The sequence below is a fragment of the Heteronotia binoei genome, chromosome 6 (genome assembly GCF_032191835.1).
Source record: "Heteronotia binoei isolate CCM8104 ecotype False Entrance Well chromosome 6, APGP_CSIRO_Hbin_v1, whole genome shotgun sequence".
NCBI classification, from domain to species: domain Eukaryota; kingdom Metazoa; phylum Chordata; class Lepidosauria; order Squamata; family Gekkonidae; genus Heteronotia; species Heteronotia binoei.
This window is the reverse complement of record NC_083228.1, coordinates 124,536,613-124,551,380: the sequence shown is the minus strand read 5'-3', so window position 1 is coordinate 124,551,380 and position 14,768 is coordinate 124,536,613. Positions and strand designations below refer to the sequence as shown.

General features: G+C 45.1%; 1 protein-coding gene across 1 annotated transcript in view; it reads left to right on the top strand.

Annotated features, from left to right (window-relative positions):
- Positions 1–14,768, top strand: part of SPATA16 (spermatogenesis associated 16) — a 215,920-nt gene that overhangs the window by 88,118 nt on the left and 113,034 nt on the right. The window contains exon 3 of the mRNA XM_060240907.1: positions 5,999–6,088. Coding sequence (XP_060096890.1) covers positions 5,999–6,088 — 90 coding nt within the window. The remainder of the gene's footprint in view (positions 1–5,998; positions 6,089–14,768) is intronic.

Here is a 14,768-nt window from a genome sequence, read left to right as displayed (position 1 = left end):
AGTTCTCTCCACATCATGCGGAATGTTTATAAACCTCTGTTATGTCCCCCCATTAATAATCTCTTTTCCAAACTGACAAGTCCTAGACTCTTCATCGTTTCCTCACAGGTGTAGGACGCAGATTCAGATTTGCATTAGAGCATGGACAGAGTGCCAAATAGAATTGCACTAATCCAGATCACAGAACTCATTTGCTCTAACCTACCTTGCACTGCCATTGTATTTGGACTGTTACCTTCAAAGTATTATGTTTGCAGGGCTTGCTTTAAAAGTACATAGTGCTTTATCTCTCTCTATCCCAGGCCTGAAGTGGGATATCTCTCTCTATCCCAGGCCTGGAACAATGGACAATAGACCTCTATTAAGAGTCCTTGCTAAGCATAAAATATATGAAAGGAAGCACATTCCCTAGCAGGAGAACGTTATCAGAGGTCTGTTAGCTTCCTTTGATAAGGGAGGCATCTCTCCCTGCCTCAAGGAAGGACCTCCTAGTCGGAAAGGAGCCATCTCGCCCACGCAGTAGAGATTGGGAGTACTGACACATTCTCTGGAACGAAACCAGAAACCGGGAGAATGCTGGATGCCAGGAAGACGGGAGATTGGGAGTAGAGAACAATTAACTCCCTAAGGAATTTCCTCATCCTGGCAGAGACAGGTTTCTCTAAGCCAGTGAGACACCACAAAAGGCTAAGAGAGAGGATTTGTAACCAATCAACGAGACCTGCTTTGTTATCAGAAACTGTATAAATATGCTATGTTTTGTAAAGATGTGTTTGAGGAAAAACACAGGAGGAATGGTGGTATAGAGAGATACGGGTTTTCCTCTTGCCACTAGTGGTAATAAAGGGATCTCTGGATCAACTCACTTGGAACTCTGGCTGTTGAGTCTCTTAATTTGGGCTGGAGGGACTCAACTCTCAGCACAGATGGTGTGTGCAACACAGGGAAGGTTCTCCAACCTCCTAATCATCTTGGTTGCCCTCCTATGGACTTTTTCCAGCTCTGCAATGTCCTTTTTGAGATAAGGTGACCAGAACTGAACACAGTATTCCAATGAAGTTGTTGGAAAGTAGATTCAGGGTGGACAAAAGGAAATGCTTCTTTACTTAATGAGTGATTAAACTGTGGACTTCATTGCCAGCGGACATAGTGATGATGGCTACTACCAGAGGTGGCTCTAAAGCTGGATTAGACAGACTCATGAATTAGAGGACCATCAATGATGACTAAGGGGAACTTTCATATCCAGAGGCAGCACACTTCTAAATATTGGCACCAGGAGGCAATACCAGGGGAAGTCTCTGACTTCTGTGCCTTGTTTGTTGACCTTCCGAGACAGCAGTTTGGCCGTTGTGTGAGAAAGGATGCTGGACTAGATGGAATACTGATCTGAGCCACCAGGGTTGTTCTCATTGTCTTATGCCCCAAAGGGCTTCCACATTCTACCTGGTTTCATAAATGACTGTGGCCTGACTCTCCAGTCAAACAATTTGTTCTTCAGCCATAGAATGAACTGCTCTAGAGCTATATATCTGGACCACTTGCTGGGCTCCAGACTGCAAGCCCTGACATTAATGTGCATGAGGTATGGGATGAAACTAGGACATAAGGGCCAGTGCATGTTACTGAAACTGTCTTCTCAAGGCTCTGCAGTGTCTAAAGGTCTTGGCTGTCCAGTTCCCGAACGCTTTGAACTTTCTCAGTGCTGAACAAGGCCTAGGAGGAGAAAGAGCACATGTCCAGAAGCAAGAGTCAAGGTTCTCAATAACCATGACTGAGTCAGGCAGGGCAGGATCTAGGATAGCTCCCACTGCAAATTCCCAGGGTCAATGGAAGGTGCTCCAAGAAATAACTGAGCTAAAATGAATTCCTGCACTTATTTAACTTTTAAAATCACAATAAAAGGTGAACCATACTGAGACGCCAAGCCCCACCCCTACAGGCAAGTTAAATTCTGGATGAGTGACCATGTTACTCTGGTATAGGGGAAAAAAAACAGGAATCTTAATGCACCAATTAAAAAAAATTACTCTAACTTAAGCTTTATCAGGCTAGATCCCACTCCATCAGATGCATGAAGTGTGCCCCCACTTGGAAGAGTTTATATACAAGAAAGGGGATGGTTTTTAAACGGTGGGATAAAGGGCTGTGAAATGCAGCAAGTAGAAGGCGTGACATAATTACATAAACTTCAAATGTGACCAAGAAAAATACAGAGACAATTTGCAACAGCTGTAATCAGAGGCAATGCAACTGCTCCAGTTTTGTTAGGCAGATTAATCCTTACCATGGCTGATGAATTCCAGGCTCTTGTTCAGGCCTCAGGAACTGCAACCCCATTTCTAGATGGATTCTGATTTAGCAGTTTCACACTTGAGTTTTTCTTTGAAATGCCTTTATTGTAGGATGGTGAGGTGAAGAGCCGCAACAAAATGTCCTGGGAGAATGAAATCTCTCTTCTCCCCTCCCCTCCCCTCCCCGGTTTCTGAATTTTGCTAGCTTTACATCATGATTGCATTAATTTCATCTTTTTTGTACGGTGATTGACTGTTTATCCTATGCAGAGAGTGCCCCCCAAAACCCCTCCCTCCTTAGGACAACATATATCACAGTGGAGGATGTGCGACTGAGTGAGCCAGACAGCATGGCTGACATTGTTAGGGGCCCTAGGGTTGCCAGTCTCCAGGTGGTAACTGAAGATCTTCCGCTATTACAACTGATCTCCAGGCGACAGCAATCAGTTCATCTGGAGAAAATGGCCACTTTGGATGGTGGACTCTATAGCATTATACCCACTGGCCAACAAGCTGAAAGATTATCTGCAGTTAAACTAGATAGAGCTGTTTCCTCACATGAACATGAAAAAGCAATGTTCTTCGTGCACTTCATGACTCCAGTGCATAACTGCACATCTTCTCTGGTTAAAAAAGAAGAGGAAAACGCAATCTTTTAGCACCAAAGCTATCCCCTTACAGTAAAATTATCCCTTCTGCCTATCATTACATGTGGACTACATGCTGAACTATTGCTTTCCATTAAAACTTCCAAGACTTTCCTGCCAGGGACAACATGTGGTCAGGGCAAGTGTTGAGCGATCATCTGGATAAGCCCTGAAACTATCAAAGATGGCTTAGTGATCTCTGCATCGAGCGACCAAAATACTTCCTGAAGGTATTAGTGAAACAGGATATCATGTTTTTGGTACAGAACTCTGAGATAGAAAAAGTAGAGTAGATCTTCTTAAGATTAGGAAGGATTCAGGTTGAAAACGGAAAAAACTGAAAACTAATTTGGTGAGATTTGCTACAACTCAATGTGTGTATGTGTTTGTGTGTGTCCATGTTTATCAGAACATATCATGTTCTAGTAGATGCAGTCTTACTCAGCACGAAGTCCCACTTTATTCAGTAGAGCTTGCTCCCAGGTAAGTGTGCTTAGGATTGCAGCATAAGAGTAGAAAATGTGTGCCTAACTACAAGAAAATGATTGATTTCCCCCCTACCCCTGTACTATGGCTTAGCTGTGGTACAGCTAATAGCCTGGGGGGGGGATCAATATAGCTATTATCAGCTGTTCACTACAGTTTGCAGAAGCAATAATCGTCTTTAAAAATCTTTTGCAACAGTCTCAGTGATCATCCAGTTTGTTAAAGTGTTAATGCTCTGAGCAAGCTCCCCTTAAAATGCCAACACCATTTGGACGCCACTGGGATTACTTTATCTTGTCTTTGGTTACAAGTGAAGGGCTTGTCTGCACAGGTAGGTCACCGTGGTCCAGTCAGTGCTGAATTGATGCAGAGCTGATCAGCAGCTACAGAGAAGAAAAAAATGCCTACAAGTGGTGCAGCTACATTATCTGCCCATGAGTTTGTTAATATAAAACAGGGGTGGCCAAACTTGTTTAAATGTAAGGGCCACATAGAATAAATGTCAGATGTTTGAGAGAAGGAAGGAAGGAAGGAAGGAAGGAAGGAAGGAAGGAAGGAAGGAAGGAAGGAAGGAAGGAAGGAAGGAAGGAAGGAAGGAAGGAAGGAAGGAAGGAAGGAAGGAAGGAAGGAAGGAAGGAAGGAAGGAAGATTGGGAGGGAGAGATGGAAAGAAAGCAACTTTAAGTTTAATTGCATTCTCCAAGCCACCAGCTGGCTTGGTGTAGATCTAAAGAGACAAATATCACCTCCAAGCTGGCAGATGGGGTGGGGAGGGGCTTTGAAATTCACACAATATGTGTGAAAGAGCCACATGTGGCTCCTGAGCCACCCCTGATATAACATCTCCATGTCAAATACTCAAGCTGGGTTAAAAGGGCAGGAAATTACCAGCTTTGCTGGTATACTAACTTCCCATATCACAACTGTTTTGGATAGTTACTATGTTTAACTTCCATATATCTAGAGCTTTTTTGTACGTGTAGAAAATATATGGAGTTCATCTTAGTCTCTCTTGTTGATTTCTGCATGTACAAAAATAACAAAAGGCCACATGGAGTTCAGGCATTATGACAAACCATGGTTTCCCACAAAAGCAGAAGTCTAGCTGGCCAGGCATCAAGGAAGAGGGTATGCAAGCCCGGCCATTCCCCAGATTGTGAAGCATCAAACCATGGTTTGTCATTACTTCTGAACCTTTTGGTTCTGTTTTTTTTCATTCTGAATTTGGGTGGATTTTATTATTCAGAGATGCTGCATTTTTTTTGGGGGGGGGGTGTTTAAAAATTGTGAGGGTTATTTGTTTTTGTTCTTTTTGCTGTTGTTGCTGGTTATTCTATTCTGTTCTGTAAAAGATTCTGTTCCCATTGCTGGAATGTCATTTTGAGGTGTTTGCCGGGATCTTAGTGTTGTGCATTCAATCCTGATAAAAATTTAGTTATGATTTTATGCATGTCACATTATATTTTATACTCAAAAGTAGAGTCATAATATTTAAATTCATAATGATATTATTATCATTATGATTCCTTTTTCAGTCCTCCATAGGCTCTTCTTTCATAGATTATTTTCTTCTTTGTACGCTTAACGCCAAACAGGAGTTAGTTCTCAGACCTTGGCTGAAAGTTGTCTTCCACTTCCATCTGATTCAAGAGCTCCAGTGTGCCATGTTTCAAGGGGGTGGGGGGGGTGGGCCAAGGGCTTTGTGGCAGAGCGAGTGTTTTGCATGCAGAAGCTTCCCAGGTTCCCTTCCCACCATCCCCACCGCAAGATAGAAGGTGGTGTGAAAGACTTCAGCCTGAGAGCCTGTTGAGCTGCTGGTCAGAGAAATGACCTTGATAGACTAGTGGTCTGACACAGTATAAGGCAGCTTTGTTTGCTCAGAGGAGATTCAAGCAGCTTATCAAGATATAATTATCAGATATGTGGATAGAACAAAAATAAAAGACTGCAGTTGCACAATTGGAACGATTCCTTTGGCCTAGGGCTTTTATCTTGTTGATTTCTGCATGTATAATGTGTGCTTATTATCACAACTCAAAACTGCAGATGACAGATAACAAAAGGCATTATTACAAGCCTGTGCAGGGTCTTTGCTGATTTTATATTCTCACTAAATGCAGTATACATGTGCTCACAAAGGCTTTAACTGCCACTTTCATATCAGGCAATACTATGAATTAAATTACGTTTATGACACAGCTTTAATGGATATTTAATAGTATCTGTTCATCTATCAGCTGTCAAGAGAGAAGATGTGATAATTCATTGTTGGCCGTTGGAAAAAAATACTATCTTCACAGAACCACTGTTATTACGGAATATAAGAATATAATGGAAGCAATGTTGGATCAGACCAGTGGTCCAACCAGTCCAACACTCTGTGTCATACAGTGGCCAAACTTAGATGCCATCAGGAGGTCCATCAGCGTGGAGGCAGAACTCCAGAAGACCCTCCCACTATTGACCCCCCAAAGCACCTGTACCATACAAGCTGCATGCTGACCAGAAATGCTTGTCAAATGATCTTTTCATTTTGAGCTTTGACTTGCATATTTGTTTGTTGTTTCCCAAGGAGCATTATCCTGAACCCTGCCTATTTCCGAAACCATCTTCGCCAAGCGGCTGTGTTCCGATGCTTGGAGAGGTATTCTGAAGCAGCAAGGTAAATTTCAGATTAATTGGACAGCTCCTTCCTACTCCGCAGTGAAAATTAACGCCTGGCGGTTTCTTCCTTCATTTCCCTTGTTGCCACTGGCAGAAACCAACAGTGCTATCCTAAGCAAAGTTACACTCTTTTTAAATTGATTGACACATTTGGCTTAGAAGGGTGTAACTCTGCTCTGGATCGTGAGGCAGGTGAAAAGCTAAAAACATTCAAGTTCCCCCACACCCACACATCAGCTATGGGGAACAGCTTTTAAAAAATAAAGGAGAACCCAAATGGGACTGGAATGACACCGTGGGGAGAAGAAGGGCTCCTGTCTCTCCTCCCACAAGTCATTTTCCCATGTGGAAACAGTGCTGGGGGGGGGGGACCTTATTTCCCTATCGTTGCTGTTCTTTATGCACAGGATACTTCATCTGGAGCGTGGCTGCAGGGACCTGAGTTGGGTCTGGGGAACTATAATATAGTGTGTTCAGTGCAAGGAGAAGATGCTGATGTAGTGATCATGGCTCTTTTACAGCATGGTAAGGGCTGAACTCAGAGACTGCTGAACTGGGCCAACGGGGCCAACTATATACACTTCAGGGTTCCCATGCTAAGACGCCATTGGATCATTCAAACCTACAGAGGGCTCATGATTGGAGCAGGGCAGCAGGGATTTGGATCCTACTGCCCATTGTTCCTGAGTCCCCAAGCTCAGTCCTCAAGACTCCAATGAGCCAGGCAGGAACACTACTAATAACATACACATTAGTCCACATACACAACAGGAACCAAGATCCATAGAGATCACTACTGGTTTGGTGCTATTTCGTTTGTCCTTAAATGCTTTCAGGGGTGAATAGTGAGTCAACCGAGTTAATGAATGACACCACATGGTTCAGGATGATGAAACCCAAAGCGGGATGTAGCGAGGAAGGGCAGTGAAATGACAAATGAGATTCAGTATAACTTTAAAGTAACACTCTTTGGGGCAAAACAAAACAAAAAATTCCTGGTTTCATTTAGGCAATTGGTAGGCTGTAAGGAAACTGGAGTGGATGGTCCAATTAAGACATCAGGCTTTAGCTATGCAATGGGCAAATTTCATGGAAAGGAGAATTAGTTAAAGGAGTGAAAATAAATGATCCGGTATCCTGTGGTTGTATCTCTGAAAAGGCATTGCCAGGAGTCACAGGTCCCTCACAGACTCCAAACTACATGGGCCAAGGAGCAGCAGTGAGGTGAGGAATCAACAAAGCTTGCCTCTCCTTTCTCTTGCAACAGTGGAACTGCTGTAGGATGCAGCCCATTCCAGCTATGAATTTATGGTGTAGCCACATTTGAAAAAGTGTTTAGAGTTTTGATCGCCTCGTCTCAAATACCATACTGGCATTTGAAAAGGTGCACAAAAGGAAAACCCAGTTATGAAACAACCGGAGCGTTTCCCCTGTGAGATAGGCAGAGAGAGGGCATGATATAGATTTAAAGGTAAAGGTAGTCCCCCATGCAAGCACCATTCATTTCCCACTCTGGGATGATGTCGCATCACAACGTTTTCACGGCAGACTTTTTACAGGGTGGTTTGCCATTGCCTTCCCCAGTCACCTACACTTTACCCCCAGCAAGCTGGATACTCATTTTACTGACCTCGGAAGGATGGAAGGCTGAGTCAACCTTGAGCCAGCTACCTGAACCCAGCTTCCACTGGGATTGAACTCAGGTTGTGAGCAGAGCTTGATATAGGTTTACAAAATTATAAACTGTACAGAGAAAGTGAATGTGATAAATGGTTTTTATCCTGCTCTTATGGTATTAGAATTTGGGGTTACCCCATGTTTCGATCAGCAGATTCAGAATAGACAAAAAAAAAGTACTTCACACTGCATGTAATTAACTTACGGTATTTGCTGTCACAAACTGTGTTAATGACCGTGGAGCTTTAATAGGGGATTGGATAAATGAATGAGGTATTCAATCTATCAACAATTATTGCCATGATAGCTAAGTGAAATCTCTATTCTCAGAAGCAGTATACCTCTGAAAGCTAGATGCAGGGTGTCATAAGCCCTGATGAGGGGGAGCTGGAAGGGTTAACAGACCAGGAAGAGTTGCCAACCAGCTCCTCAGCCGAACAACCAGCAGCTGGCCCATCAATCACTTTCCCCGCATTCCAGGCACCATTGCCGTTTGTTGACAATCAATCTCCTCCAAGCTCTCCTCCTCCCATCTCAAGAGTCCGAAGCAGGCTCCAGAAAGAACTTTCAGAGCAAAGATATGAGGCACGCCGATGCTTCAGATCTCTCAGCCCTGAGTTCTAGCAGAGTCACTGCCACTCAGGGAGCAGGCTGAGGCTCCCATATAACTCCCACCCAGGACCTGGTAACCTCATGGAAACAACAAGTCGATTCCCTGACTTGCATCCATGCTCCTTCCTGATTCCAGATCCTGATCTTTTTGAATTCCTTGGCATCTTGACCCTTTGGCTTTTGGACACTGACTTCTGATTCTGGTTTGCAATTTTGCTTTGGTGACTTGGCCCCTGCTTGACTTGCTGGACTTTGACTTTGGACTGGCTTTGGACTCCCGCCTGCCTGTACCCTGAGAACGTGACATGGGAACAAACTATATGTAATGGCTTTTGCCTTCATTAGGGTTGCCAGGTCTGACCTTTCTGCTGCTGGAGGGGGGGTGGAATAAATGAACCTTTCTAGGACCTTCTGCCACATGTGCTTCATGATGATGCCACCTGGAAGTGATGTCATTGTGTCACTGATGTAGCGCAGCAATGCTCTAGTTTTTCGGCAGAACTCTGTGGTTTGAGCCTAATGTTACCATAGTGTTTTGCCCCAAAACTAGAATGTCGTCATGCAATGTCAGTGGTGTGATGAAATCTCTTTTGAATGACATAATTGCACTGCATTTTGGAGCATTTGTGGGTGGGGTTTTCCCCAGCTGGCCGGTGGCAAGGAGAAGCCAGAGGAACCTCTGCCCAGACCAAGGTGGTGGCGGCAACTCTAGCTTTCATGCCATGGAATCCTGAAAGTGTCTGACAGGCAACTGTGGGAAATGGCATCTTGTACTAGATAGGCTGTTGGTCTGATTCAACAGGGCTCTTCTCTATGTTCTTATGGTACTCTTAGATACAGTGCAAGTCATCTGAGAGCTGGGAGAATGAAATGAATCCCAGGACATTGCTTTTGAAGATGTTAGAAAAGGCTGTGAGGGAGTTTCTCATTTGGGTTTGTTTGGCCAATGGCGAGAGAGAGGGATGAAAAATTGGTAGAGGGGCTCAGAGCCTGACAGTAAAGCTAATGATTGTTTTCAAGTGAGATAGAGTCCCAGCCAAAGCTTGTGGTGAATTGAAATGGGGAGTTACACAAGAATTATGGCAGGAATAACATGCCCATAAAGAGGGAATGTTAAGGTTAATGTGACTACTGTAAATCTTTAATGAACCGACACTGGTGGTGTCCAGAAATATCTGCCTTTGAAATTAAGAGTCAAGGTCTGTTCTTAGATATACAAGTGGAAACCCTCATAAATTTTCAGACGTGCTCTCTTTGTCTGCAATACCTTCTCGGTGTCCATTCCTGCTTCGTATTCAAGAAATATTTTTAAACAGGCACATCATTCAGATATTCCCACATGTACACAGTCTGATAATTGGCCATTTCAGTTGTGCTGCCTTCTCTACTGAAATCCTCCCCAGCAGCATGACAAAGACCCATTTTTCTTTAGGCCAAGTGTGTTGACAGTTTTCAAAGTGGCTGAGCAATTGGAATGAAACCCGCTCCTTGAAAAATTGTGGGCCTTTTTTGAGTTACGGGAGAGGCTGTAGGAAAGAATGACCAGGTCAGAAAATGGCTCCTCTAGCATCAGTGGCTCTTATAAACAGTTGCCTGCAAATTTTCAGAGTTGTCCCCAGAGAGGGAGTGACAGGGACAGAGAAGGGTCGTCCTCATGGGGTCAAGCTTGTGCAATTTCCTTGTTGCTGCTGCAGTTGCCAATACAGTGCAAGAGAAATCGGTCTTCTATATAGTTTCCCTGCCCCATTCCCCCGGCATGCCGCCAGGGCTTTTCCAGTTGTAGTTGTTTTAAAACTGGCAACTGAATATCATTATATAATCGTAATAATATAACAGTGTGTGCCAGATTCTCTGAATTTCCAGATTTATAAATTAAAGTGGACTAGATGAGACTGCACTAGAGACTTACTTTTGTTTTAAATGAAAGCTTGAAATTCAGGGAACCTGATATATTTCTATACTGTTGTGACAATATAACAGTATTTTAATTGCCAATGTAAAAAGCTCCTAAGTGTCAAGGGAAAGAAATGGCTGCTGCTATAGGGGCAGTGAAAATGGCTGCTGTAGGCAGGACTGGGAAAAAACGAAGTTTCCCATGCACAGGCCTCCTAGCTCATTGCTCGCCAGTGCTTCAGGTCTTCAAGCGCAGATCCATGTGGATAATATTACAGTAGTCTAGTCATGAGGTCACCATGGCATGGATCCATGTGGCCATATCAGCCATGTAAAGTGAGGGAACCATCTACCAGGTTAAATAAAAATGGAAGAAAACACTTGTCTATCTTGCTTCTCCTGCACTAATGTTGGGTTCAATAGGCCAGAAGCCCTCCCACTGTTGCCCCACAAGTATTAAGAAAACAAAGCATCACTTCCCCAGACATAGTGTTCTATCTATACGTTGTGGCTAATAGCCACTAATAGACCTCTGCTCCACATGTTTATCCATTCCCCTCTTGAAACTGTCTATGCCAACAGATACAGAAAATAAAACAATGGCCCACAGACTGAAAACACTCAATTTATGTTCCAGTTCCGAAAAAGAAACATCAAACACTGCAGCAACTATCGAACCATTGCATTAATTTGTGACATGAGGAAAGTAATGCTCAAAATCTTACAACAAAAACTGTTGCTATATATGGAACAAAAATGCTAGCTGTTAAAGCTGGATTCGAACAAGGAAGAAGCAATAGAGACCATATTGCATATATATACATTTGTTACTGGAGCATACAAGAGAATTTCAGAGGAAAATCAGCTTGTGTTTCATACTGAAAAGCTTTTGACTGTGTGGATCATGAAAGTAATGGTTGGTTTTAAAAGAAATGGGGTGTGCTATGACACCTGATTATGACATCTGATTGTTTTTGATCCACAACCTGTAATCTGGACAAGAGGCTACTGTTAGGACAGAATACAGAAAAATAGAATTGTTTCCAACTAGCAAAGGTGTCAGGAAAGGAAAAGGAAAGGTCCCCTGTGCAAGCACCAGTCATTTCCGATTCTGGGGTGACGTTGCTTTCACGTTTTCACGGCAGACTTTTTATGGTGTGGTTTGCCATTGCCTTCCCCAGTCATCTACACTTTCCCCCCAGCAAGCTGGATACTCATTTTACCAACCTCGAAAGGATGGAAGGCTGAGTCAACCTGGAGCCGACTACCTGAAAATCCAGCTTCCGCCGGGGATCGAACTCTGGTCGTGACCAGAGCTTAGGACTGGAGTACTGCAGCTTTAACACTCTGCGCCACAGGGCTCTTAAAAGGTGTCAGACAAGGATGTATTTTATATCCTTGTGTGTTCAGTGTATATGCAGTACATATCATAAGGGAAACTGGATTAGGTTTAGAAGAAGGCATGAAAACTGTTGAAAGGAACTTTAACAGTTTGAGATATGCGGATGACACCATGTTACTTGCAGAAAATGAAGACTTGAAATGACTACTGATTAAGGTTAATGCAGAAAGCGTTAAAGCAGGATTGTAGCTGAACATCAAGAAGACAAAAGTAATGACTACTGGGGAATTACACAACTTTAAATATGATGAAGAAATTGCTCAAGCAATTGTTCTGTTCTTTGGCTTCATCATCAACCAAAATGGAAACAGCAACCAAGAAATCAGAAGGAGATTAAGACTGGGAAAGGCAGCCATGAAGGAGCTACAAAAGATCCTTAAGTGTAAAGATGCATTGTTGGTGACCCAGATTATATATCCCATAGTATTCTCTATTACTATATATGGTTGTGAAAGTTGCACCGTTTTCACACACAGTTTACCACGCAGTCACAATCCTGTTCCCTCCACAGTGTCCAGTCGGATTTCCCACCATCTGCGCCGGAGTTACAGGAAGTGCCGCGGCTTTTGCGTAGCAAATGTAAACTGGGTTTTAGCGGTTTACGTTTGCTATGCAAAAGCCGCAGCATTTCCGGTAACTTCAGCGCAGATGGTGGGAAATCCGACTGGACGCTGCGGAGGGAACAGGATTGTGGCTGCATGGTAAGCTGTGTGCGAAAACGGTATTGGACAGTGAAGAAAACTGACAAGAAGAAAGTTGATTCATTTGAAATGTGGTGTTGGAAGAGAGTTTTACAGAGACCGCGGACAGCCAAAAAGACAAATAAGTGGGTTGTAGATCAAGTCTGAACTCTCCCTAGAAGCTAAAATTACCAAACTGAGACTATTGTACTTTGGTCACATTGTGAGAAGACAAGACTCAGTGGAAAAGGCAATAATGCTGGGGAAAGTTGAAGGCAGCAGCAAAAGAAGAAGACCCAACATGAGATGGACAGACTCAGTAAAGGAAGCTACAGCCCTCTGTCTGCAAGACATGAGCAAGACTGTTAATGATAGGATGTTTTGGAGTCCCTTGACAGCACTTATCGCATGGCAGTTAACACACACACTGGCGATGGAGTGCTAGGCTAGATTATTGACCTTTGGTTTGACCAGCAAGGCTTTTCTTATGTTCCCAAGCTCTCTTCAGAAATAAGAGCATTGTTCTTGAGTAAACACAGAGTGCAAATTGATAACTTGCAGAAAAATGAGGTTTCATATTTGGCCTTTAAAACTTGCAATGGTTTAGTCGTTGTTGAAGTGATTTTAAAAAAAAAATTAATTATGATGCTGTCATATTTCTGCTGATCAGAAGAAATGTGTGCTCCCTGAATTAACTGTCATCATATCTGTGAGAAGTTTTAATCCTGCTCACTAGCAGCCAGGGTGTCATGGGTGCTGGGGACCCTTCAGAGGAAGTTGAGTCTGATGAGGAAACTGTGCCCCTGCCACCTGCACCAGTGCCCCTGCCTCCTGCTGGAGAAGATCCCAGCCCCCCTGCCTCGCCCTCTCGGGTGGCTCGTGTGCGTGACCGCCTCCGGCAGGACCTCAGGGATCGGAGGAGGGCGGCACGCTCACAAGCAAGACGCTCCCTGAGCCCTGAGTTCTGAGAGGATTCTGGCCCTTCTAAGAGCAAGGATGCTTGAGTGGTAACAGGATCCTGGCTGCCTCCCTGAGCCAGCAATTAGCCCAAACGGGCAACAGCCAGCAGAGGGCTATATAGCTGTGGGCTTTGGGAGGAAGCTTTGTGGAAGCAACTAGTCATCTCCCTGACATTCTAGCATCCACTCCGGCTTGACTTTGGTTCCTGACTTTGGCTTTGGACTTCTGGACTCCCTGACCTCGGCTTCTGGACCTCAGACCTGCGATACTTCTACAGTGATTCGGATTTGGCGCCTCGGACCCTCCTGCTTACTGGCTACAGACCTCGGACTGCCTCTGGACTTTGCCTGACCCGGCCCCAGCCGTGACAGATTGCTTCCACCGACAAACACCCACTCCACAGGATGGATGCTGAAGCAAGTGAAACCACAGAACTACTGGCTGCGCTCCAAGCCCAGGTACAGCAGCTAACACAGGCAGTAGTGCACTTGCAGCAACAACCTGCGGCCAGTGCTCCAGCCAAGTGCCCAGTTCCCCCACCTGACAGATTTGGGGGTGCCGTGGAAGAATTTCCTGCCTTCCTAGCACAGTGTCGGCTGTACTTTGAACTGAGAGCACGGGACTTCCTCAATGACAAAACCAAGGTGTGTTTCGTCATCAGTCTGTTAAAGGGGCAGGCGGCCAAATGGGCCACCCCCTTACTGGTCGCGTCCTCTCCCCTACTGACTGATTACCAGGGGTTTGAGGCCCACCTGTCTGCTGCTTTCTCAAACCCAGTCCAAGCAGCCACAGCCAACCGGAAGATCAGGGCACTGAAACAAGGCAACTCCTCGGTGGCTCAATATGCCACTGAATTCAAGCTCCTGACCCAGGACTTGGCGTGGAATGAGGCTGCCCAGATGGACCAGTTTACTGAGGGGTTGGCAGAGGAGGTCCTGGATGAACTGGCCAGGGTGGAGCAGCCACCCACGCTCCAAGAACTTATCACCCTCTGCCTCCGCATCGATGGCCGCCTGGAAAGTCGCCGCCAAGCCAAGACCAGAGGGCGCCAGCTCCCTGCGCCATGCTACCTGGCTCCTCGCCCGTCCCCAGCTAGTACCAGCACCAAGGATGAGCCTATGCAGCTTGGAGCTGCTCGACCCCGCCTGACCCCAGAGGAAAAGACCAGACGCCGCACGCAGAATCTGTGCCTCTACTGCGGCACGGCAGGCCACTATGCCTCTGGCTGCCCTGCTAAGCATCGGATACCTGGACCTTCGCTGCCACCGCCGCCAAAAGGGCAGCCCCAGGCGTAAGTGGACCCCCCAGCCTGGGGCGACTAGCTGGGTCCTCCGAACAGCGGGCTGATACCCCAGGGCCATTCCTGCTACCAGTCAAACTCCGTCTGCCTGATGAACGCTGGCTGTTCGTGTATGCCATGCTGGACTCGGGAGCGGCCCACTGTTTTATAGATG